General features: G+C 31.0%; 2 protein-coding genes across 3 annotated transcripts; both read right to left on the bottom strand.

The window, feature by feature from the left end:
* Window positions 1-558: 558 nt before the first annotated feature.
* LOC147390614 (protein neprosin-like) lies at window positions 559-7,530 on the bottom strand. The gene is made up of 7 exons (XM_086460006.1): window positions 7,349-7,530; window positions 5,841-5,927; window positions 4,011-4,187; window positions 2,066-2,230; window positions 1,831-1,884; window positions 1,577-1,714; window positions 559-1,059 (listed from the first exon to the last, which is right to left on the bottom strand). Exons 1-7 carry the CDS (start codon window positions 7,493-7,495, stop codon window positions 676-678), a joined length of 1,152 nt encoding a protein of 383 aa, XP_086316132.1. The 5' UTR covers window positions 7,496-7,530; the 3' UTR covers window positions 559-675.
* A 5,153-nt stretch (window positions 7,531-12,683) lies between these two features.
* On the bottom strand, window positions 12,684-18,975 carry LOC147390613 (protein neprosin-like). Of its 2 annotated transcripts, XM_086459908.1 has the most exons (7): window positions 18,792-18,975; window positions 18,005-18,091; window positions 16,873-17,049; window positions 14,303-14,467; window positions 14,070-14,123; window positions 13,814-13,951; window positions 12,684-13,142 (listed from the first exon to the last, which is right to left on the bottom strand). In XM_086459908.1, the coding sequence occupies exons 1-7, from the start codon at window positions 18,936-18,938 to the stop codon at window positions 12,765-12,767; spliced, it is 1,146 nt and encodes a 381-aa protein (XP_086316034.1). In that variant the 5' UTR covers window positions 18,939-18,975; the 3' UTR covers window positions 12,684-12,764. The 2 variants fall into 2 exon arrangements, with proteins under 2 accessions (XP_086316034.1, XP_086316035.1); XM_086459909.1 differs by lacking the exon at window positions 13,814-13,951.
* Between the last annotated feature and the right edge of the window lie 6,972 nt (window positions 18,976-25,947).

Below are 25,947 nucleotides of genomic sequence, written 5' to 3'. Positions count from 1 at the left end.
TGAAACTTGCATGATAGTTACGATTTGTCGTAACAATAGTTATCCAAATTGGTGTTTGTTGTCTACTTGGCACCTTTTGTTTCGAGTTAAAACACATAGGATATTAGGATTGCATGCACGACTTGTTTAGGAGCCCTTTGCGTTTAAAATACTAACAAAAAGCTCACCACGTAGACCATGTTGGTATTATATAGATAGTGGACCCTCTAGTGTTCCTACCTCTTTTTGTAATCTCATATGCAACGTGATTTTAGGGTAGTGGGAGCATTTACCATTTTTTTACTTTACAACTCAACATTATTTGTTTTTACCAAAAAAATGACTTTAAATGTATGAATTTTGTATATTAAAATGGGGGTATTTTTGGAATTTAAATTTTAAAATTATTGACCTTTCAGTTTTCAACCCTGCCTTCTCTCAGTATAATGGTAAAGATATTAGGATACAAGACTGTGAGAGGCGTGCGTAAATGTTTGCCAAAGGTTATTGTATACTTTGTGAGAAAATCGAAACAGGAAAGATAATAGAAATCGCAACCCTGCGCACCGCAACAGAATACAAGACATTAACACAACATCATTGACATATTTGATGGAGAACAAGGTTTTTGTCATTATTAAGTTGATGATCACTAGAAGTATTGAAGGTTTACAATTTTATATCATCAAGGCAACATCACTCACAGTTCCCTCCAGGTCCTCCAAAGAAAAAATGATATCCAGGCCCATCTACTTCATCAGTTTTTCCACCAACCTTATAGCAATTAGGCCTGTCTGCAGAAGTGGTTAATTTAGACTCATCTGGATCTACAAATTTTCCATGATCTTTGATATACTGAATTTGATCAAAGAAACATGAACCCCTAAAGCCTTCATCTGGAAAATGCCCACTCCCCATTTCGGGTTTATTAGGTTGATTGGGTGGGCCATGAACAAACCCACCCCATGAAATAACGGATGCATGGTCTAAACTCTTAAAGTTGAATATAGCCTTTGGCCAATATCCCACAACTTGATTTCTTGATCCAACAATGAGCCACCAATTTCCTGATCCTTGATCCTGTGAAATTAAATAAATGATCGTAAAATGTCAAATATATATATATATATATATATATAGAATAAAAAGACTGAAAACAAATCCAGTTAGAACTTAGAAGTACAAGAAAAATATTCTAATGAGACAAAGAGAGGGATACAAATTTAATTATTGGTCGATCAAGATACATGGACTAAGAAAAAATTATTCATATAAATTAAAACATGCTACTCCAGACTGTTAAAACATGAAATTCAACGTCTATACATTTAAAACACGTATACCCATCATATGTCACCTAATCCAACGTTGGATTTCATGTTTTATTTGTCGGGATTGTGTTTTTCTCTGAGGGTATCAAAAGGAGGGATTAAAAAAAATTTTAAAAATAGAAAAGAAAAATAAAAAAGACATGGTCTTAGATATAATTGAATGGAAGATCAAGATTCATTCATCTGACCACAATTTTTTGGATAAAGCATTAGTGATGATGATAATGAACCATTTCATTACTTGTTAGTGAGATTTGGTTTTATACCTGGAAAACACTAGCTTTAAATTCATATTGCTCTCCTTTATAAGTAGAAACTGGTCGAAGGGCGAATCCCAAGTTTAGTTCATAACTAATTAGAATAAAGCCTGGACAGAGCTTATCGTAGCAACCTAAATTTCCTGACTATTGCCATTAAATAAAAAAAAATGTAAGAAAAAAAAAGATTGATGATTAATCCAGGTGATTGACAAATAATTGGGAAATTAAAATTGCGAGAAATAAGATAATTTGAAGCTTACACCCCAACTTGTAACAAATCGTGTCTTGTTGTCGCCGTAGATTCCTTGATTCACCTAATTATTTAAAAATTGGAACAAAAAAAGGTATTAATGAATGATTAAAATTTTAGATACATGTTAATGGGAAATCTTCATTATCTTATGTTTGAAGATGAAATATTTTATGTTAGTCATTCACATATTGCAAAAAGACAATCATCAATTTCTACATAATTAAACCATTTGCTCGACTTACTGTCCATCCGACGCGTATAAAATTAAAATCTGCTGGATCGCTATTCGAAAGGACCATATAAGCACTACTGGATTGTTGATCTAATACACGTGGATTATTTACCCCAATAGCCGACTGTGCTCCATAGTAGGCATCATTATCTCCGATGGTTTTAGTTAAAGCAACCTAACCAACAAACCACATTAAAAGTCAATTATTTAAACATAATCAAGTTATGACAGAAATTTATTTGATTAAAATCTGTATCACTAAAATGTAGAGAGTTTTACAAAAACTACTGTATCATCCTTTTTTTTTTTCAAAACCATTCTCATAAACATTAAAGTTTGAAGAGATGATAAAGTTGAAGTGGTATTCGGATCAGTTCTGGATCCACTCTGAACCTTATCAGATTTGTCCCAAATCAACCCAATCCATTGATGGCCCTAATCATATGTGCTATTTACTTATGAGTATTACTGGAGTAACATTGAAATGTACATCAATTCTGACATTTTATTGTGGTGGTGTACAGATAACCATAGATGCTTTTCACTAGTATCTCGATGAAAAGAATCTATGATTATGTGTGCACCACCACATCAGATGTACAATTGATGTACATGTTAATGTTACTTCAGCATTATCCATTACTTATTTAGCCTTCCTGTGAAGTGTGAACCCATATTCAACTCATATGAATAAAGAAATTCATCAAATTTTCCATAGGATTGGTAAATAAATAAATAAACATGTTGCAAAATTGTGTAATTAGCCATTTTTGTAAATATTTAAGAAGCATGGCTGATTCAGCTATTTTGGCAAAATACATAGCTATTTTAGTAATTTCATCTTAATAAAATCTCTAGGTTAATGCTAGGACTAGGGGTGTCAATGGGTCGGTTCTGGTCCGGTTCCTAAGGAATTTAGAATCATAATCATTAATATTAGTTTGGTTCTGGTTCTTGTCCCGGTTTCAAAATAAATGGAACCAGAATCGGAACCGCCAAAAATCACGGGTACCCATTGGTTCCGGTTCTCAAGAATCGAATGAGAAAAAAGTATTTCAAATCATTATAACAAAAAATTTTCTTCAAAAAATTAACATATTATCAACAAAATTATGAACTTAGTTATAATTTGTATACTAAAGATACAAATTAATGATTTTTTTCAAAAGTAAAAAAATTATCTTTATTAAAAGTAATAAATTTTTAGAAGAATAACTCATTTTAAGCTTCAATCGATAATTTATACAAAAAATTGAAGAATTGTATATAACATGCATTTATTTTGAAATAAAAATACCTTAAATCTTCTATAGTATGAAATAAATGAAAAAATAAATCGGTTCCAGGTACCCGCGGTTCAGTTCCGATTCCATTTATTTTGGAACCTAACGATTCTGGTTCCTATCTGTTCGGTTTCATTTTAGACCCGGCTCTAATCCATTCCAATAAAAAGGGATCCAAAACTAGGGTTTTCAGTTTCGGTTAAATGGGTACCCATTGACACCCCTACCTAGAGCTATAACATGTAGTAATTATTGGGTAATTAGAAGAAGGGTTGTCATTTTTTGACTCGAAAATTTTCAGTCGATCGGTATGTGGCTGACGTGGCAAGGGCATAGAATCATAAATCTTTTTCTTCAGGATACACAAGGAAATCGATCAACGGTTCTATGTCCTTGCCATGTTAGTCGAGTTCAGACCGAGTGAAAATTTTCGAGTTAGAAAATCATTTCTGTTAAAAGAAAGAGTGCTGATTTGTTACTCATCCTGATAGAGCAACTCAAAAACTCATTAATGTGGCAAGTGCAAGAATCGTAGATTTTTCCCTCGGGATACATATACAAAGTACACATCAATTGAGTTTTTGAGTCACTCTATCACGTTTAGTTCCAAAATCATTACATTAAAAGAAATTCAAGACACGAGATATATTTGTGCTATAAAAGATGATTTACATGCGCAGCCACGTCCTCACTTGCAAATGATTTAGCTCTTATTAGATCTCCCTTTTGAAGCCTTCGAATTGGGACTGTTCCTTGTGGACACCCTCCATCCTTGAGCCCAACTTCAAAACTTGTTTTGTGGTTCTCATGGTAGCGTAGTATCCCTTCGGGAATGGAACTAGGTCTCAGCTGTTCGTTAAGTGAATGAGATTGACAAGAAGCTTGGAGAAAAACAAAAAAATTATTGAAAAAAAATTCTCATCATTGATAATTTATACAATATAAGAAAAAGAGAAATTTTATTGACATGCCAAGTTCCTCTGAAGGCGACCCAAAGTAAAACAAAAAAATTATTTTTAGGGCACTCCTTCTTGGGCTTCTCTGTCTTCTCCGGTGATTCAACATGCTGGAAACCGTTCATAAATTTCCGGCACTCCTCCCTCTCTCTCTCTCTCTCTCTCTCTCTCTCTCTCTCTCTCTCTCTCTCTCTCTCTCTCTCTCTCTGTGTTTTTCTTCTTCTTCTTTTTGTTCTCTTCCTCCTCCTCTTTCTTGCCTGAGCCGTCAAATTAGTGGGAGGAAGAGAGGGGAGCACTTTGACATGGAGTGCCCACAACAATTTTTTGATTTATAGGGGTGCCCCTAAAAATGTGAGGGCCTTAAAGTTTCTTGACATGTCAATAAAATTTCCCTAAAAAAATGTGCAAATATTAATAACATACTTCATCTTGAATATGAAGAGTTGAGCCATGAAAGGGCCACGGGGAAGGAAAACACATGGATTTTGATTTCAAAGAGGTTAATGAGGTCATTTTTACACTAATCTATTTGATGAAGGACACCATGAATCAAAGAATGGGATAGTTCTATAAATGAATGAAAGAGGACATAAATTAAGGTAACTTTGATCATTTTTTATATTACCATACATACACTATCAAAACATTAGAGAGTCTTATTAGCAGATACCACAACAAGTCGCTAATGATGAAGACAAGACAACCAAAAGATTGGTTCATACTCTTTGGTGATCTCGTGGTATTAGTTTAATGGGCCAAAAATTCACTCAACAAGTACCACAGTTTTAAATTTCATTGAGCCGCCTCGAAACTTGGCTGAGTGCACTCATCTCAATTGGCTTTCAAGGTGACCTAGCTTGGAACCTCAAAGGGACAAATTCTTCAAGTCTGATTGGGAAATTGTGGAATCAATCCATCAACTCAACTAATTTAGCTCGAAAATGCACCAAGTCTGATCAGAAACTCAACTGATTGTTTTTTGCCAGATGCAATATTTTTCTTTTGGAGAAGAAAAGATAAATATTAAAATTGATTTTACAATATTAAAATCATTTTTAAATTTAATATATTTTTTGTGTGATTCATCTGAATCGACTTGCAAGTCATCTACTTGAATCGACTCTATGAGCATTCCAGTTGAGAAAAATTTAAAACTATGTTTAGATTAGTACAACAACATGAAGTTTCTTTCCAAGTTAAATCAGTCGAGTAACCAACTTAACTCAGGAAATTCTATGTTGACTTGATCGGATTTTTGAGTCGATTGCAATTCACAAGTTTGTTCAAATGAGTCTTAGTACTGAGTCAACTTGAAGTTTGTTGAAATGGAGTCCACTTGGCCGAGTTTTGAGTTGACTCTACTAACTAGTTTTAAAACATGGCTTTATACTATCTTAAGTAATGCACATTAGCTATCTATAGAACAAAATTAATTCCCTAAAGAAACAGGAATAAATTAATTATATTATTGAATAATTAGATTCATAAATTTTAAAATAAAAATAAAAATAAAAAAAAGAAGAAGAAGAAGAAGAAGAAGAAATACCTGGACTTTATGATTTTTTAGGTTTGGATGATCAAGACCAGGTTGTTTGTTGATATCCACACAATCAAAAATTACCCCATTTTCCATCTGTAAAAAATAAAAATAAATAAACCTTCATTAACACCAATATTGTTCCAGGAGGGGCAGAGATCATGAATTTATAACCAAAATTTTCAAATTGGATGGGTACTCATCAAGTTCAGTTTGACCCAGACTATCCAACCCGATTTGGATGAGTTTGTAATGAGTTTGTAATAGATTCAAGCCTATTGGACAGAAATTGATAAATACATATATGCTTTAAAAAAATTTATAATAATATAAATTAGATTGCTTGGATCGAAGGACCACTAACTATGATCGAGCGAGCGCCATATGAGTATAGAACACAAAATTTTAAGAACTCTAAAATAAATAAAAAATAAAATATTTTTCCACAATTGTTGGAAACATTTTGAGTTTGGGAGATCAATGACTGTCCATTTTTTAACCTCTAATCATGTTTTAGAAAAATTACTTTAATTTTTTTTTTTAATCTAATCTAAACCATGAACCCTAGAGAGTTGAAGTATCATTTGAACCAATGTGACAGTGCACACCGATGGATTTACAGTGGGGGCACTTGCCCCCTCCCCCCGCAAGAATTTTCAAAGTCTATGATTTAGTGAGCTACTGCAATAGATTTTAACGGCAGATAAAAAAATCTGCCACTATTGGCCCAATGATTTTTGTTTTTAACTCTTAATTGCCCCCACAAAAATTTATACTCCTGGTTGCCCCCCACATGGGCAAAATCCTGGCTCCGCCCATGGGTCCACATGATCCTAACAAGAACCCTGGTCTAGGCTCTAAATGGCCCTTCTACCCATAGTTACAAAGTTGAAGTTCGGGTTTAAAACGATAAGGAAAAACTTCGGAAAAAATGATGAAACATAATATATATATCTAACAATACATAAGACATTTATTTTAATTTATTCAATGTTTCTAATATAACATGTTCTCAAACATAATCATACATGTTATGATGCCAAGAAACAAAATTTACTCATCAACATCTCTTTTTACAAAAACTATTGAAAAAAATGAAAAATCATAACATCAAGATATTATCGTCAAATCAAATATTTCAATATTTATGAATCATCAAATTTTATTATGTATCAAATCCCACATTGGAAAAGAAAACAAAAAATAGAAAAATACTTGTTTAAAGCGTTAAAAACGCATTTAAAAGGAAAAAAGAATGAAACTTTTTCAAAAACAAAGGTGACTTTTCAAAAAGCCCTGGTTTTTATCGTTTCAATCATCAGAGGTACAAGTCTTGTTTTAAACATGAATTTTTTAAGGAAAAAAAACATCATTTTTTGTTACTTTGCCTCCACCCATGTGGTTATATATGATGATGAAGACAAGGATAATGATTTGTATTATTTTTCCAAAAAAAATGGACAAATGTAACATGAATGAAACCCCTTTGTTTCAAAGTCAGCAAAAAAAGAAAATACCTCAATGCTTTTGATGGCTGGTTTATTGAGAAGATTAAGTTGTTTTTCTAACTCTAAATCTTCTTCTCTAGAAATACTTCTTCCTGCAACTCCATGACTAATTAAAGCAAGAAAAAAAGCTAAAATTGCTACTTCTGCTAATTCCATCTCCTTCCAAACCCCACAAAAAAAAAAAAACGCCTTCAAAGATGTTTTTCTCTTGCAGCACCATCCCTTAACACCATTTGCCACATTTATATACACCAAATCATAAATTTTCTTCATCTTGAATGGAAAAAAGTAAGGCTAATTTAGGAAATAAAATTAAGAATATCGTATCCCTAGATCAAATTGTCCAAGTGACAGGTTTTGAATCCATTTTAGTAAATTTCTTTCCTTTCTTGTCTTTATCATAAATTTTCTCCATCTTGAATGTAATATATATAGTGAGGCCAATTTAAGAAATAAAATTAAGAATATTGTATCACTTGAACATGTTTAAGTGACAGGTTTTGAATCCATTTTAGTAAATTTCTTTCCTTTCTTGTCTTTATTATAAATTTTCTTCATCTTGAATGTAATATAGTGAGGCCAATTTAAGAAATAAAATTAAGAATATTGTATCACTTAAACATGTTTAAGTGACAGGTTTTGAATCCATTTTAGTAAAAAAAAATTTCCTCTATTGTCTTTATAATAGAGAGCTGCTATTGTCTTAATTTATTTCACACCCCAATTAAAGATTTGAACAAACTCTATAACCATTAGAAAGGTTTGGCCCAAATTAAACTCACCATTACAAAACATTATAACACTCATTCCAGCAATTTCAGTAATCGTTTACAATTATGATTAGAACCATACAAAATTCTAAACCAAAAAAATAGAAATCTAACAAAAAAAAAAAATTGGTAGAGCTTCAATTGGCACCCCAGCTTTTACTTATTCTCAACCCTTCACTTATTTTCTTTCGTTTTAATTGGGGTGCAAAAAGTAAAAATTGGGGTGCCAATCGCAGCTCTCTTATAATTTATGTACTTAACATATAATATCACTGACAGGCCATGTTTTAAATTTTCTACCTTTCTTGTCTTTACAATTTAGAGTCTAACTTAGTAAGGATTTCAAGGGCTTACCTTGTGACACCTGTATAATAAGAATAATGATTTTCTAACTAGAAAATTTTTACTTGGTCAATGGTTCTTGAGGAAAAAGATGGGGATGGGTAGTTGTGTATCCTAAGGAAAAAGATATATGGTTCTATGTCCGTCCCATGTCAGTCGAGTAGTGATTGAGTGAAGACTTTCTAGTTAGAAAATCAGCACCCAGATAATAAAACGCAACTAAGTTGAAACAATTGTGTGTGATACAAGCGTCCAATAATTGCAGTGTTGTAGGATACAAATCTTCTATCATCTACAGTTTTATGGGTTAAACCTCCTATCAAACTATATTGTCATGGGATCCACTTTATTTCATTTATTCTTCACATCTTCTAGTTTTATTATGGGGACTGCTAACGTCCAATACTTCATAGGGACGTTAGCATTGTCCAACACTTTTTTTTTAATAATACCCATTCTCTTTTTGTCTTTTGGTGAAAAAGACAAGGATGTATTGGTCTTTTATACAATAAATAGTTGTTTACATAATAAATGCTATGAGTATTTAAGTATTTTGAATTAAATATCTTTTTTTTTTTGTAGTAAATGCTTTAATAATCAAAATGCCAACATAATAAATGTATTTATTAATGACTTAACAAATGTATTTTCTAATAACATAATAAATGTATTTATTGTGTAAAAGACGAACATACCCTTGTCTTTTAGTTCCCTTGTCTTTTACACTAAAAAACAAAACGAGGAAAGATATTATTGAAAAAAAAAAGTGTTAGATAATGCTAACGTTCCCATGAAGTATTGGATGTTATCATTCTCCTTTTATTATATTTTCTCTTCTACCCATTTAATCAATTTTATTATTTTTCATATTTTACCTTTTTAATCTCGATTTTTTAATAATACCCTTCCAACTCTATCTTTTTTCCACTTTTACCCCCTTAACCCGAAAGAGGATGCCCCTCTCTAACTTTACTATATTTTCTCTTTTACCTCTGTAATCCATTTTATTATTTTTCATCTCTTACCCATTTAATCTCAATTTTTTTAATAATACCCCTTCCATTAAATTGTTGTTTTTAATGTTAAATGTCACTAAGAATCGCATAAGAATGGCTTAGTTTTGTGAATAGGGTTTCACTAATGAATGTATGTGATGGATTTGTGTTTTAATGATGTTTATTGTTTCTGATATGATGTTTGGTACCACATTTTGAGTGGATTTATGGCTTATGTTGGAGCCATTTCGATTTTTGTCTCTTTTGTTTTTGACATTAATGTGTTCTAATGTGTTTCTTGAGCTGCACTTTGTGTCAACATAAAAACACTCCATTAATGCAAGTCGATGGATATGGTTAAACAATTAGTCAATGGCTTGGAATGGATTAGATCATGTGGCATTAAAAAACATGATTAGATGCAACGGTGTTGTAGAGGACGAAATTCTACGAATTTTTTTTTTAAGTGAATAAAAAACTTTATTTCTCACCGTTAAATTTTAATTTTAAGTTTAAGTACTCAATAGCTATCCATTTTCAATTCCATGGATCAATGTTGAATTTTTTTTTTTTTTTTAATATGAGTTTTTTCATAAAAGCTAGAAGGTTGTGGTGTTAGATTGACAATGTGATAATACATGTGGTCTCACTGACCAATTTTAAGATTTTAAATCTTAAAATTGAAATTTGTCGGCGGCAGAGGATGTGCAACCAGAAGAGAAAATTTTTCTCTTTATAGTTGATGTCATTTGTGCCACATGTCAAATGGATATTGAGCTATGAGTAAAACATCATTCTCTATATAAACCCTATTGATATATTCTTACTATGTCATCCTCCATCACAACCTTCCATTTGTGATGAGATATACTAGCAATGATATAATGTATCTCATGCACCTAAGAGTATTTCCAACAATGTTTTTTTACAAAGAATAGCATATTTTTGTCAAAATTTGACAAATATTGTTTTAGCTAGTCTAAAATTTGTTGAGTGCTTCAAGAGACTTAACAAATCTTTCATTTGTTAAAAATTAACTCAAATCTTAATAATAGTTTTAAGTTTGAAAAAAAAAAAAAACAACATTATTTTTCACCGTTTATTTATAATTTTAAGTTTTGGGAGTCATGTAGTCACCCCTTTCAACACCTTGGATCAAGCTCAAAATATATATATATATATATATATATATATATATATATATATTTTTTTTTTTTTTTTTTTTGTGAATATGAGTTTTTCCATAAAATCTAAAATGATGTTGTGGTCGATTGTCAATGTGAAAATCCATGTGAGTCCAACGACTCTTGTTAAGATTTAAAATCTTACTAAGTTGGTAAGGAAAGTTTTTTGTTTATGTTTATATATCCATATATATATATATATATATATATATATATATATATATATATGGATCAGGTTCAAACGACAACCATTTCAACACACATATAGACAACGTGTTTTGTCTTATATGGGCAAAAATGTTTGGAATGGGCTGATTTTTTGTGAGGATGATCTCTGTGGTGAGGAGATCATCCTTGCCAAAAATCAGCTCATTATGAAACTTCTAGACCGTCCAATTTTTGTAAATCAATTTTGATGGGGTTAGAAGTTTTGGAATTTGATGATTTTTTGCCAGGATGATCCTCTCATCACAGAGATCATCCTCACAAAAAATCAGCCCATTCCAAACATTTTTGCCCATATAAGACAAACACGTTGTCTATATGTGTGTCGCAATGTGTGTTGCAGGAACCCGACCCTATATATATATATATATATATATTATATTTTTAATAATAACAAGTCAAGCACCATTGCTACATGTGGTGAGTCTTCGTCTCAATTTCCGTGTTAGTTACTTTAACTTTAAGAAATAGAGAGTTTGTTGGATCCTTATTTTTTCATTTGCGTGCTTTTTATAATAAAAAGTATCTTACATCTAAAGAGTGTGTTGGAGTTGCTCTTAAGAGCATCTTCAACAGACTCTTTAAAGTATGTTGCCTTTATATTTTAAAGAATGAAAGATGAAAAAATTGGCTCCAAGAGACTCTTTACAAGTAAATGTTAAAATAAAGAGTGGGGTTCCACTCTCTACATGTAGAGAGCCTCGAAGACTAGTTATCTTAATGTTAAAAAATGAAAAATAGTTGTCTTACCAACTTGGTAAGATTTCAAATCTTAACTAAGAGTTGTTGGGCTCACATGGAGTGCCACATTAGCAATCTGACACAACATCTTTCTAGATTTCATGGAAAAACTCATATCCATTTTTTTTTAGCTTGATCCAAGGTGTTGAAAATGGACAGCTACCGAACTCTCAAAATTTAACAATGAAAAATGTGTGTGTGTGTGTGTGTTTTTCAAAATTCTTAAAATTCCATTCTCTACAAGCCTCAAAATTTAACGATGCCAAGATGTGAGCTCACAACCCTTAGGATGATTTCAGTAGATTTTAGCAAATTTAAAATAATATAAATTATTTAGACTAAAGAAATATTTGTTGAGTCTCTTGGAATAATCAACAAATTTTAGGCTAGTTAAAATAACATTTATCACTTTTTGACAAAAAAAAAAAGCTATTTACTTTAAAGAGCTTTGTTGGAGATGTTCTAATACAATGTATTTTATTCTTGCTACGTGAAAATTGGAAAATTTTACAAAAAAAAATTGACGGGCCAAGGCCCACGAATTTTAGAAACTGAATATTAACAGTTTAGGACCGTCAAAATTCTAGATATTCCCAAATTTGACGGTTTAGAGTTGTCGAATTTCTCCCATCCTTCATTAATTTGACAGTTTTGGCCCGTCGAAAAAAAAATTTTGACAATGAAAAATTCGATGCCAATTCAACCCCTTTGTCCGTCGAATTTTATGAAATTTGACTTCCCAGGACCGTCAAATTTGGGCTTTTTTCACATTGTGTCTCTAATACTATCCTTAACAATGTTCTCTTCTCTTCTCCCCATTTCTATCAATCGAAACAGACTTGAGAGAATTATTTTCCCTTTGTGGATTTAAACCTGTCTTTTGGAATCGAAGAAGGTGATCTTCCTTTATATCGCCTCTGCTATGTTATAATAGCATTCTCTTATGATGATCCACGAAAATTAAAACCAATTTTTTTTTTTTTTTTTAAATAAAAAGAAAAACAAAACAACCATTAGCCTTCTCTTGGAAAATTAATTTTCCCAAGAAAATATTGTCTACAACTTGAAATGAATAAACATAGACAGATAGATAGATCTTTATTATTATTATGTTGATGAGAAGAAGCCATGAAGGTATACAATTTTGTATATCATCAAGACAAGACCACTAACAGTTCCCTCCAGGTCCTCCATAGAAAAAATGGTATCCTGGCCCACTTATTGCATCCGTTTTTCCATTGACCTTATAGCAATTAGGCTTGTCTGAATTAGTGATCAATTTTTTCTCATCTGGATCTTGATATTTTCCATCACTGTTCACATACTGAATTCGAACAAAGGAAGCTGCACGTCCATAGCCTTCATCTGGAAAGTGACCACTCCCCATCTCAGGCATATTTGTTTCATTGGCTTGGCTATAAATATACCCACCCCATGCAACAACCGACGCATTGTTTAAACCATTATTGAATATAGAACCTGGCCAATATCCCATGAAGTGGTTTTTTGATCCAACAATGAGCCACCAATCTCCTGATCCTCGGTCCTGCAAAATTAAATAAAAGATCATAAAACGTCAAAAAAATAAAATTATATGGAATAGAAAGACCAAAAACAACTCTAGCTAAAATGTTTAAGAAAAATATTCTAAGGACACAAAGAGAGGATACGAATTTTAAGTATAAGAAAAATTATTCGTATAAATTAAAACATGCAATTCGGACCCTTAAAACATGAAATTCACTGTCTATAATAAAATTCACGTATACCCATCATGTCACATATGCCTAGGAAATCTCCAATCATTGGATTTCATGTTTTAGAGATCGGGATTGTGTTTCAGCCCTCTGGGTATTAAGAGAAGGGATAAAAAAATTAGAGTCCGGATTGTATGCACCCAGGGTGGAGGATTGAAACTCTCCTCCTACACCCCCAATACATGCCACATAAGCCATAACCCAAAGGATTAGTGCCTAAAATATCTCCTTTTAAAAATTTCCTTGGATTACGGCTTATGTGGTGTGTATTGGGGTGTGGGAGGAGGGTTTCAATCCTCCACCCTGGTGCATACAATCTGCATTCAATGGAAGATGATTGAATAGAAGATCAGGGTTCATGCATTTGACCCCCAACTTTTCAGATAATTCATTAGTGATAATGATGATGAACCATTTCATTACTTGTTAACGAGAATTGATAACTAGGTTTGGTTTATACCAGGAACACACTGGCTTTATATTCATACTGCTTTCCTTTATAAGCAGAAATTGGAGCGACCGTAAATCCCAAGCCCAGTTGCCGATTAATATGAACAAAACCTCGACAGCGAGTGTCGTAGCAATCTCTATTTGCAGTCTATTGCCATTAAATTAAAAAATGTAAGGAAAAAAAAAAAAGATTAATGTTTAATCCATGTGATTGACATATAATTGTGAAATTAAAAATGTGAAAAGTAAGATAATTTGAAGCTTACAGTCCAACGTGTTACAAACCGAGTCTTGTTGTCGCGGTAGAGTTCTGGATTCACCTAATTATTTAACAATTGGAACAAAAAAATGTATTAATGAATGATTAAAATTTGAGATTAATGGGAAGTCTTCATTACCTTATGTTTGAAGATGAAAATTTTAGGTTAGTCATTCACATATTACAAAAGGATAGTAGTATCATCAATTTCTACATAATTAAACCATTTGCTCGACTTACTGTCCATCCAACGGTTATTAAATTCGACTCTGATGGATTGCCATTCGAAAGGATCATATAAGCGCTACTTGATTGATCACCTAAAACGTGTGGATTATTTATCCCGAAAGCCGTCTGTGCTCCATAGTAGGCATCAGTTTCTCCAGTGGTTCTAGTCATAGCAACCTAGCCAATAAACCACATTAAAAATCAATTATTAAACATAAACCAAGTTATGACAGAAATTTATTTGATTAAAAGGTCTCACTAAAATGTAGAGTATTTAGTAAAATTTACTGAATCATCCCTTTTTTCATATTATATATATGGGACATGTTCGTGGGATATCTAAAACTGATAACTATTTTTATACAACCATTCAGATGTTGCCCACTTTTTCAATATTTTCTATAACACCGTTAGATGCTGTTGGATCTTGTAAAATGGATGGCTTCTAAGAGATGTAAAAATAGTTGTGACTTGTATATGTCCACTGAACGCGGCCCTATACATATTTTGATAACCATTGCTTTACATGGGTTAGAAATTTTGGAATGGGCTGATTTTTTGTAAGAATGATCTCTATGATGAGGAGGTTATCCTCACAAAAAATCAGCTCATTTTACAACTTCTAGCACCATAAAAATTAGTTTACAAGTTATACAATCATGGACCATCCATTATTACTGTTAACTTGTAAACTTATTTTTGATGGTGTTAGAAGTTCAGAATGAGCTGGTTTTTTTTTTTTTTGTAAGGATGATTTCTATGATGAGGAAAATATCCTTTAAAAAAAAAAAAAAAAAAAATCAGCCCATTCTGAAAGTTCTAACCCATATAAGACAAAGGTTGTCAAAATAAGGTTATATATATACACTAGAATTTGCCCGTATCCTCTTTGGGATTAAAGGGCAAACATGAAAAAAAAAAAAAAAGTAAAAGTAAAGTTCGATTATACTATTAAAAAAACAATTGAAGTTAAAGAGTAAAGATGAAGAACAATAAAGTGAGCTAAAGGAGTTAAAGGGGAAATAAAGTAAAAGTTAGAGGGTGAATAGAAAAGACAAGAAAGTGCGCCCCCCACAAAATCAAGTTAGATGGGATGGTTATCATCCTAACGGATGACAGTTTGTCCCCCACAAAAGTAGGGCCTAGCATTATGTTTTATTACATACTATAGTACAACACAAGCATCCTCTTCTGGGTTAAGGGGTAAAAGCAAAAAATTAAACAAATAAAGTTGGAGGGATATTATTAAAAAAAAATGAGGTTAAAAGAGTAAAAGATGAAAACAATAAAATAGGTTAAAGGCTAAAAGAGAAAATAGAGTAAAAGTGAGAGTGGGTCAAGAGTAAATGAAATAAAGTCGCCCCATCAAACTATAGTTTGTAGAAATATAGTAAAGTTGGAGGGTTATTATTATAAATAAATAAAAAATTAGTACGTGGGGCCTACCAAAGAAAAAAAGAATTAAAAAAATTGAGATTAAAGGGGTAAAGTTGAAAATTAATAAAGTGGGTTAAAGAGAAAATATAGTAAAGGGTTGAAGAGTATAAAGGAAATAAAGAGAATCCCACAAAAACTCTAGCTTTATGGGAGGTTTATCTCAAAAAATTATAACTGATGGGAAGTTTATCCCCCCATAAAATAGTAACAATAAGTGTGGTTCCTACAATTGTGTTTTATTATTGTTATTATACACACAAACTATAGTTTGCTCGGCACAACCATCCTTTTTAGGGTTAAGAGTGTAAAAAAATAAAAGATAATAAACCTGGATGAGTATTTAAAGCTGAAGAAGGTATTCAGTATAATTTAAAAAAAAACCAGAAGATGAAAAGCAATAAAGTTGAAGGTGTCCTTGAAAAGTAAAAGAGAAAAGATAACAAAGGTAAATAAATTATCATGATATGTTAGTTGTGGGGTATATATAATGAGCAGAGCTTATCATTGTGTTTTATATATATACTAGAGTTCGTTTGTGCCTACGAAACAAACATCCTCTTTAGGGTAAATGGGTAAAAGTGGAAAAAAATACATTTGAGGGGTACTATTAAAAAAAAAATTCAGGTTAAGAGGATAAAATATGAAAAATAGTATTATGGGTTAAAGGGGTAAAAGAGAAAATATAGTAAAATTATAGGGGTGGAGAAAAAAATAAAAAAGTGAATCCCACAAAAATTATAATTCAATGGGTTGTTTATATATATACACACACTAGTCCAACAAAAATCCAATCTTATGTCTATCGGATCAATTATGGGTCCACTCCGATCCTTATCAGATCTGTCCCAAATTAATTGACCCGATCCATTGATAGCCCTAATTCAACACAAGGGCATAAAGGTAAATTCATCAAATTCACCCTACAATGACCCCACATTTGTAAAAAATAATCATGTTAACCATTTTTGTAAATATTTAAGAAACATGGCTGATTCACCTATTACGGCAAAATACATTGTTGTTTTAGTAATTTCATCTCAATAAAATCTTTAGGTTAATGCTAGAGCTATAAAATGTGGTAAATATGAGATAATCAAAAGAAATTCAAAACATGAGATAAATTTATGCTATAAAAGATAATTTACGTGTCCAACAATATCACTTGAAAATGATCTAGCTCTTATTAGATCTCTCTTTCGAATCCTTCGAATCGGGACTGTTCCTTGTGGACAGCCTCCATCCTTGAGCCCAACTACAGAACTTGTTTCTTGGTTTGAAGCATGATCTGACAGTAGCCCTTCGGGAATGGAACTAGGTCTCAGCTGTACATAAAGTAAATAAGATTGACAAGAAGCTTTGAACAAAAAAAAGGCTTATCAGCGAGTACTTATATTATATAAGCAAAAATATGCAACTACTAATAATATACTTCAACTCGAAATCTACATTTTCAAGTAAGCTAGAAAAGGCACCAAGCCTGCTCATAAACTCAACTGATTTTTGTTGCTATATACATCCAATATTTTCTTTTGGAGAAGAAAATATAAATATTAAAATTGATTTTAAAAAACCGTTTTTTAAATTTAATATATTTTTTGAATAACTCATTGGGATCAACTCGCAAGTCATCGGTCAACTCTACAAGCATTCGAGTAGAGACAAATTTGAAAATTATGATTAGTACAACAACATGAAGTTTGTTGACATGGAGTCCACTCGACTGAGTTTTGAGTTGACTCTACTAGCTAGTTTTAAAACATGCCTTTATACTATCTTAAGTAAGGTGAATGTTAATGTCCAATACCTCATGGATTGTTAGAATTCTCCAACATTTTTTCTAATAATACTTTTATTCATTTTGACATTTAGTGAAAAAGATAGGAGTATATTAGTCTTTTTAAGTAATAAATGCTTATTTATTTACTTATTGTTTCTCTTTCATAATAAATGTTAAGGGCATTTAATATTTAGAATTAAATGTCTTATTGCAATAAATAATTTGACAAGTAATGTAAACAAATATTTATTGCATAAAAGACCACCCTACCTTTATTTATTTTTATTAAAAGACAAAATGAATAGGAATATTATTTAAAAAAATAAAGTGTTGGAGAATGCTAACGTCCCTCATAAAGTCTTGGACGTTAGCATTCCTCCTTAAGTAATGCAGATTAGCTATTTATATGTTAAAATTAATTCCCTAACCAAACAGGAATAAATAAAACAAAATATTGAATAATTAGACTCATAAATTTAAAAAATAAAATTAAAAAATACCTGGACTTTATGATTTTTTAGCTTTGGATGATCAAGAGAAGGTTGTTTGTTAATATCCACACAATCAAAAATCACCCCATTTTCCATCTGTAAAAAAAAAATAAAAAATAAAAATAAAAATAAACCTTCATTAAGTCCAATATTGTTCCAAGAAAGTCAGGGGTCATGATTTTATAACCAAAATTTTCAAATTGGATTGGTACTCATATCAAGTTCGACCAATCCAATCCGATATGGATGAGTCTCTAATCGATTCAAGACCACTGGACAGAAATTGATAAATACATATATGCTTTAAAAATTAATTGATTTTTTTTTAGAATGATATAAATTGGATTGCATGGATCAAAGAATCACTGAAAATGATCGAGTGCCATATGAATGTAAAGATCAAATTTTTTAAAACTTTAAAAAGATATTTTTTTTCACCTTTTGATCGAAACATTTTAGATTTAGGAGATCAGTGGCTGTCCATTTTTTAATCTTTGACCATGTATAATTTATTTATTTTTACTTTGATTTTTTTTTTTTTTTTTTTTTTTCAATATCTAATCTAAACCTTGAACTCTAAAGAGTTGAAGTGTCATTTGAGCCAATATGGCGGTCCCCATGGACCGATCGAGGACCTTGGTCTAGACTCTAAAATGGCCCTTCTACCCATGTAACCTATCTCATATATAGGACGATGAAGACGAAGATAATGATTCGTATTATTTCTTTTCTAAAAATTGGACAAAATTAATCTGCCCTTGTTTCAAATTGAGAAGAAAAAAAAAAAAAACCATACCTCAATGCTTTTGATGGCTGGCTTATTGAGAGACTTAAGTTCTTTTTCTAAATCTAAATCTTCTTCTCTAGAAATACTCCTTCCTGCAACTCCATGACTAATTAAAGCAAGAAAAAAGGCTAAAATTACTAATTCTACAAATCCCATCGCCTTTGAACCCCAAAAACAAATACCTTGAAAGATGTTTTTCTCTTGCAACCCCATCACTTTGCACTATATGCCCCATTTATATACACCAAATCATAAATTTTCTTTGTCTTGATTGGAAAAGAGAAAGGCTAATTTAGGAAATAAAATTAAGAATATCGTATCCCTAGATTAAATTATCCAAGTGACAGGTTTTGTATCCACTTTAGTAATTTTTTTTCCTTTCTTGTCTTTATAATTTATGTACTTACCATATAATATCAGTGACACGTCATGTCTTAATTTTGTTTCCTTACTAGTCTTTACAATTTATTTGGATTCCACAAATATCCCAACTTTTACATTTAAAATTAGAAAAAATTACTTAATAATCCCTAACGCTAATTTTTCTTTCAATTTAGTCCTTGACTTTTGCAGGTTATCGAAATGATTCATTTAGTAAATCCTTTTTTTCAAAACATTCTCTAAACCCCACTCTAGACATTTCTTACGATTGAAATGTCGAAATTGCCCTAACCATTCAAATTCACCATTTTTATCCAAAAACATTGGATTTTCAGCTTCTCAGTCAAGTTTTGGAGACTCCATTCCAATCAAAGATGGTTCTTTTGATTTGAAATCATCTACACAAGTTGTTATGCCAAGTTTTAAGTTGATCTTTCCATGTATTTTAGTTGGAAAAACTTGAAAAATTAAAAACAGGTGGGTTTATAGTGTTGAGGTTGACAAATTTTATTTTTGAGTTCAATATTTTTATTGTCGAGGTCACCAATTTTTTTATTATTAATGTCAACAATTTTAAAAACATTATTGGTGAAGTCGACAATAATTAAAAAATTGATGACCTCAACAATAATTATTTTTTTTATAACTTGCCAACCTCGACAATAAACAAATTGAACTTAAAAATAAAAATTATCTACCTCTATGTTGTAAAACCCACCCGTTTTCATTTTTTTCAAGTTTTTCTAACTAAAATACATGGAAATATCGACTTAAAACTAGACATAACCACTTGTGTAGATGATTTCAAACCAAAATAACCATCATTGATCAATTTACATCAAAAAATGAAACAAAACAATTGAAAAATCCTAATTTTTTACATATATTTTCAAAATGCTTGAATTTTTTTTTTTTTAAATGACTTCTTTCTTTTCATCGAAAGAGAGTCTCCAAAACTCGATCAAAACATCAAAATAAAAAAAATTTGGACAAAAGTGATAAGTTTGAATGGTTAGGGTAATTTTGATATTTCAATCATGAGAAATGTCAAGAGTAAAGTTCAAAGAATATTTTGAAAAGAGGGATTTACTAAAGGGTCAGGATCCCTTAACTCCTAAGAATGACTCATGAAAAAAACACTTGATCCTAGCCCTTTAAGCACAAAACCCAATGATCGAGATTTATCCTCGAGATAAGTATCTTTGAGATTTGTGTTATCAAGATACTCATAAATCACAGTAATTGGATTTTGTATTTAAAGAGTTGCGATCATGTGTTATTTTCATGAATCAATCTCAGTAGTGAACGGATCCCAACCCTTTACAAAATGGACTATTTTGATAACCCGCAAAAATCAATGATTAAACTGAAAAAAAAATAAATAAATAAATAAAACTAGTGCCAAGGACTATTACGTAATTTTCCCTTAAATTTAATATAATCAGTGTCATTTTGATCAAATAAAAAATAGAAGCCAAAAAAAATTAAACTCCCTCCAGACTACAACCCTATAATTTGGGTCGGGCTTGACTGAGCTAGCCCTAAAGAGGCGGGTCCCATGTAGACTAGACCTATACTTGTATCGGCCCTAAGTTGACTAAGCCCTAGCCCTAACGGGCATGGGCAGGATTCTGGCAAAATTAAATTATTACAATTTATTATTTTAATGAAAAAATATATATTTTTCAAGTAGTTTTTTTTGTGCATGTTTGAAGACTATCCAATCAAAGTTGAAATTAATATCTTATTAACCAATAAAGATTACAGATGAGAGTTAAATTGTTATCAGACAATATATTTCACTTTTATTAGAAAAATATTTTTATAATTAAGTATATCATAAATATTTCTATAAGATTACGGAGTGGGCTGGGCCGGGTTGGGCATTATAATGCCCAAGCGTAACCCGAATTTAATGGGCTGAAAATTATTAAGCCCAGTCCTACCTTTGCAGATTCAATAAGAAGGCCCTAGTCCTTGTTTTGTCAGGCGGGCCGGGCTACTGGGCTCAATTGACACCCTTTTAATCACGTAGTAGTTTAATTTTTAAAATTACAAAAATATCCTTTTTGTTATGTAATATTCAAGAATCCTTTAATTAATATATTAAATTATGAATGAGCCCTTTTAAATTTTAATGCATGTGCCACCTTCTAAGACAATGTAATATCAGTTCGGTCCGGATCGGATTAGAACTGTGATCTGATGAGAATGGGATCAGAGTCAGACCAAGCTTTGTTTGTTTGGATTTTTATTATAAATATTACTATTAGGACCCAAATCTGATCCGATAACAAGTGGATCAAATCCAATTCCATATGCAAAATCTAAATAAAATCATTTCACATAATTCCTCTCATTTTATTGAAGGGCCCTATATCGTAGAGACACGGTGATCCAAAATTAGGAGTTTCAGAATGGACCAAAATTTGAAACCCGACCCGAAAATGGCATCAAACCGGAACCGAATAGAACCAAATTGGTTTGGCTCAGTTTCTGTCTTGGGAGTGAGGAAACAGACTAAAATAGAACCCGAAACCTAATTTGAACCTGGAAACCAACCAAAATTTTAATTTTTTTATAAATGTAGGCATGCTTTGATTACTATCTATCTTAGTTATAAAATTGGTAATAAAATAACTATGTCATAGTACTAAATAATTCTCAATAAAAAAAGAAGTTCTATCAATATTTAGAGTTTGTAATATTGGCAACAATGTAACTATTTTATAGTAATAAATAGTTTACCAAAAAAAAAAAGTTCCTTCTCTTTCTGTAGTTTATAATTTATATAGTCGGTAACAATATTTTATAGGAATAAATAGTTACCGATCATAAAATGGTAATAAACACCTCAAGAGTAATATTTAAAAAAATAAAAACCTATGTTCTAAAGTATTTTTAAAACAATATTCTTTAAGAGAACTCGAAAAATTCGGGTTTGGTTCTGTTTTGGTTTTACATTTAGGTTTCGATTTTAACAAAACCTGAACCAAACCAGAAAATTCGATTTTAGATCAGTTCAGATGGACCCAATTGTACATCGCTATCCAAAACTGATTTGATAGGTTGTAAAATTGTTTCAATCCTTGATCCATCAGAACATACTAGACTTAGGTGTAATCTGCTCCATTGGTATAGCTTAGGCCTACAAATAGAAAATTAGATTCATTAGTAATTTCCCAATTATAGACTTAGTGTGTGTTCGGTAACACTTTTGAAGTCTAAATGGAGGTGGTCCACTTTTAAAATTCAAACTTCAGAAGCTTTATTGCTATTTGTTTCATTTCATATTTCAGCCTTAAGAACCAAAATTCTGAATTTTTGGTTCAACGATGGGGGGACGTTGGATAAAACTTCTGAATTTTGAATTATTATTTTTTCCTAAAATACTTTCCTCAAAATACTGATTTCTATCACTTATCCATTCTTTATACAAATCCTAAAACTTTTACTTTTAACTTTTCTACATCTCCTTTCTCTTCTACCTCTTCTTCCTATATAACTGTATTGTCAAGGTCTCTCCACTTTTTCTTTTGACTAGGTAATTCACATTTCAATCCACATTCCTTTTTATTTTGTTTGTTAAATTTGTATTTTTTTATTTATAATATAACTAGAATCTATTTATGTTGTTGGTGTTTCAGATTTCTATCCTCTATGATGTCTATTTGTATTTTTCTCTGTTCTAATGGAATTCTTTTGTAGTGTTTCTGTTTCAATTCTACTGCAAAACTAACATTTAAAAGATAATGTAAAGTGCATTTTATTGATTTAAATTCTATTATATAGAAACCTAAGAAACACCGTTCATTATTTCTTGATAATTCTCAATCTTTTTAAGTCCCCATGTAGCTTTTTGGCTTGAATAACTTCCACATTCCAATTCCTTATAATTTTCTCCTCAATCATTGGTCAACCTTTCGTAGCCCTCAATAGTTCCAAGCATCAAGAGTGTTATGCTCCCTTACTACTATACTAAGATTGTTTTTGTCTTCTATAACATCTCATCTGAACTCATTTAGATTAAGCCCCCTTCTTTTTGTGATACTTACACTATTTCTATGTGAGGAACCTCAAAGTTGTTTATTTTAAAAACAAATCTTCATTTTAGGAAGCACGTAGGAATCAGAGTAAAATGATTATATGGGTATCCATGATGTTGTCTTACAAATTGATTAGGTGCACTACTATGTGACAAAATTATTGAGTTGTCTTTAATTTGTATTAATGATGAACTTAGATTATGTTTATCCTTAACTTGGCCAATTGAAGCTGCCCCCCTCCCACCCTCCCCCTCCCAAGAGCTTCATTTGCTAACATCTTGGTTTCACTTATCCTTGTCATTCTGAAGGTCTCCACTTTTATTTGCATAATTGCTACACCCTTTTCAATTTTTTTATTTTTATTTTTATTTTTTGAAGTAGTTGATAAGTTTAGGATAGGGGCATTGCATGAAATTGTTTATTCTCAACATCTCATTAATTGGAATCAAATGACATATGGTCATATAGATTGGCATTTCTAACCCACATTTGATCTCTTTGATAGAACGTGGTGATTGTGTTGTCAGTATGTCAACCAAAATAAAAAATTCAACAAAAATCCTCATTATGTGTGGATGGTTTCATTATGCATAGCATGTTATGTTTTTTTGTTAACAAATTATTAGAATTACAAAAAGGTAATATTGTTAAAATGACCATTATATTTTAAAATTCTGTTTGTAACCAGAATTTTTAAAAAATTATAAACAAACAACTTTTCTAGAACAAAACTTCAGATTCTAGATTTTACTTATAAAAAAAAAAAAAAAAACTTCAGATTCTAGATTTCAAAAAACAAAAATTAGACTTCAAACTTCAGAAGTATTACTAAACATACCCTTACAATTGCCTAATTGCAACATTTTCATCATGACCAAATCCAATGTCTAAAAATAATAGGGATGTTCTGCTTTGCACCTATTTTTTTATGTAAGTGTACCACCTTCAGTAAATGTACCTCACAAAATTAAAAGAGTTTTTTAAGTGCACCTATTGAATATGAAGTTCAAATGATTGAACTTTTTTGTCTCTTCTTTTTCTCTCTCTCTCTCTCTCTCTTTATATATATATCGGGGACGGTTCGAGGGACGTGTTAGAAATCGAATGAGAAACCCATGTTTCTCAGATGTTGGATTAAGGGAAATCGACGGTTGAGAACGCGGGAGAAGTCACTTACAAAGAAATGAGTTTCTTTTAAAACATTTCTATTGAATTCCAATCACCTCCCTTGTTTTTTGTTTTAAAAAAAAAAAGGAAATAAAAAAAAAACAATATTATTAGAATACAACTAGTTAAATCCATTTTAAATATAGTTTTTAATATTTTATTTTTGTCATGTTGACATAGACAAAATCGAAAAAAATGATTTTTTTGTGTTGACATGGATTTGTCCATGTCGATGTGCCAATTGACATAGAAAAAAATCTTTTGGAAGATTAAATCAAATCCTTGTTTGATTGTAATTTAATTGGATCTCAAAATTACAATCCAAATCCAATTATTTTGAATGATCCAGATCGGATCAAATCCTATTTTTTTAATATGAAATGTAGAATAAAATTCCTATATTTAGACAAGATATGTATTATAATTTACATATTTCCTTACATTCCATTGAATCAAGTGCAAGGTTAAGGGATAAGAAATCGACCAAGTTTGGGATCTAATCTGATTTATTGACAACTCTATTGTGATTAAATATGTAAATTATATGAAAAATTATATAAAATATATATAATAAAACACAATGCTGGATCCTACTCCAACTACAGTTCTAAGGGATACTTTTCACTTTATTTCCTTTCCTCTTTATCCCCCTTAACTTTATTATCATTTCTCCCCACTTTCAATAGTATCCCTCCAATTTTACTATCTTTCCTATTTTCCCCCCTAAAGACTTTTAATAATACCTCTCTAACATTTTTACCTCTCCAATCTTAAAGGCGATGCATATGTTGTATGTGGGGAATGCTAACATTCAAGACCTCAAATGGATATTATTACTCCACCACATTTACTTTCTAATAATACTCTTACCCATTTTTTATTTTAGTTAAAAAAATAAAAGTATGTTAGTCATTTACATAATAAATACTTATTTACATAATAGGAGGTCATTCAAGGGCCAAACATTTTGCCAACGTGTTTCGTCTTATATGGGTAAGAAGTCTTCAAATGAGTTGATTTTTTGTGAAGATGATCTCTATGGTGAGGAGATCACCTTCACAAAAAAAAAAAAAAAAAAAAAAAAAAAGAGTCAATTCTGAAACTTCTACCCCTACCAAAAGTGGTTTACAAATAATTAAAGGCCAATGATTCTTCAACTTGTAAAGTGGGATTAAAATTTTTGGAATAGATTAATTTTTTGTGATGATGATTTTCTTAGCATAGAGATCATCCTTGCAAAAAAAAAAAAAAAAAAAAAACCTATTAAGAAAATTCAACTTATATAAGACGAAACATTCTCTACCATATTCACCTTTCAATAGTACCCTTGCTTATTTTGTTTTTTTTTGTTTTTTTGTTTTTGTTAAAAAGACAAAGGCCTGTTGATATTTTACATAATAAATGTTTGTTGTATTGATTGCCAAATCATTTACTACAAAACAAAAGTATCTATATGAAAAACACAATGGTAGGACCCACTTTTGTGGGAACAAACTTTTATCTAGCTAGGATAAATATCATATTCAACAACAATTTTTGTGGGATCCACTTTATTACTTTTCTTATTCACC

This window comes from Akebia trifoliata, chromosome 11, assembly GCF_017979445.1.
Source record: "Akebia trifoliata isolate Shusen 1 chromosome 11, ASM1797944v1, whole genome shotgun sequence".
Taxonomy (NCBI): Eukaryota; Viridiplantae; Streptophyta; class Magnoliopsida; order Ranunculales; family Lardizabalaceae; genus Akebia; species Akebia trifoliata.
The sequence above is the reverse complement of the archived record's forward strand: the minus strand, read 5'-3'. Positions and strand labels throughout refer to the sequence as shown.

Coding starts and splice junctions, on each gene's coding strand:
- LOC147390614 (XM_086460006.1), bottom strand. CDS start 7,495: ATGGAATTAGCAGAAGTAGCAATTTTAGCTTTTTTTCTTGCTTTAATT. Junction 5,928..7,348: donor CAGCCATCAAAAGCATTGAG/GTATTTTCTTTT, acceptor TATTTTTTACAG/ATGGAAAATGGGGTAATTTT. Junction 1,885..2,065: donor TTATACGCGTCGGATGGACA/GTAAGTCGAGCA, acceptor TTAAATAATTAG/GTGAATCAAGGAATCTACGG.
- LOC147390613 (XM_086459908.1), bottom strand. CDS start 18,938: ATGGGATTTGTAGAATTAGTAATTTTAGCCTTTTTTCTTGCTTTAATT. Junction 14,468..16,872: donor CAAGTGATATTGTTGGACAC/GTAAATTATCTT, acceptor TTTATTGGCTAG/GTTGCTATGACTAGAACCAC. Junction 13,143..13,813: donor ATAAAGCCAGTGTGTTCCTG/GTATAAACCAAA, acceptor TTAATTTTGCAG/GACCGAGGATCAGGAGATTG.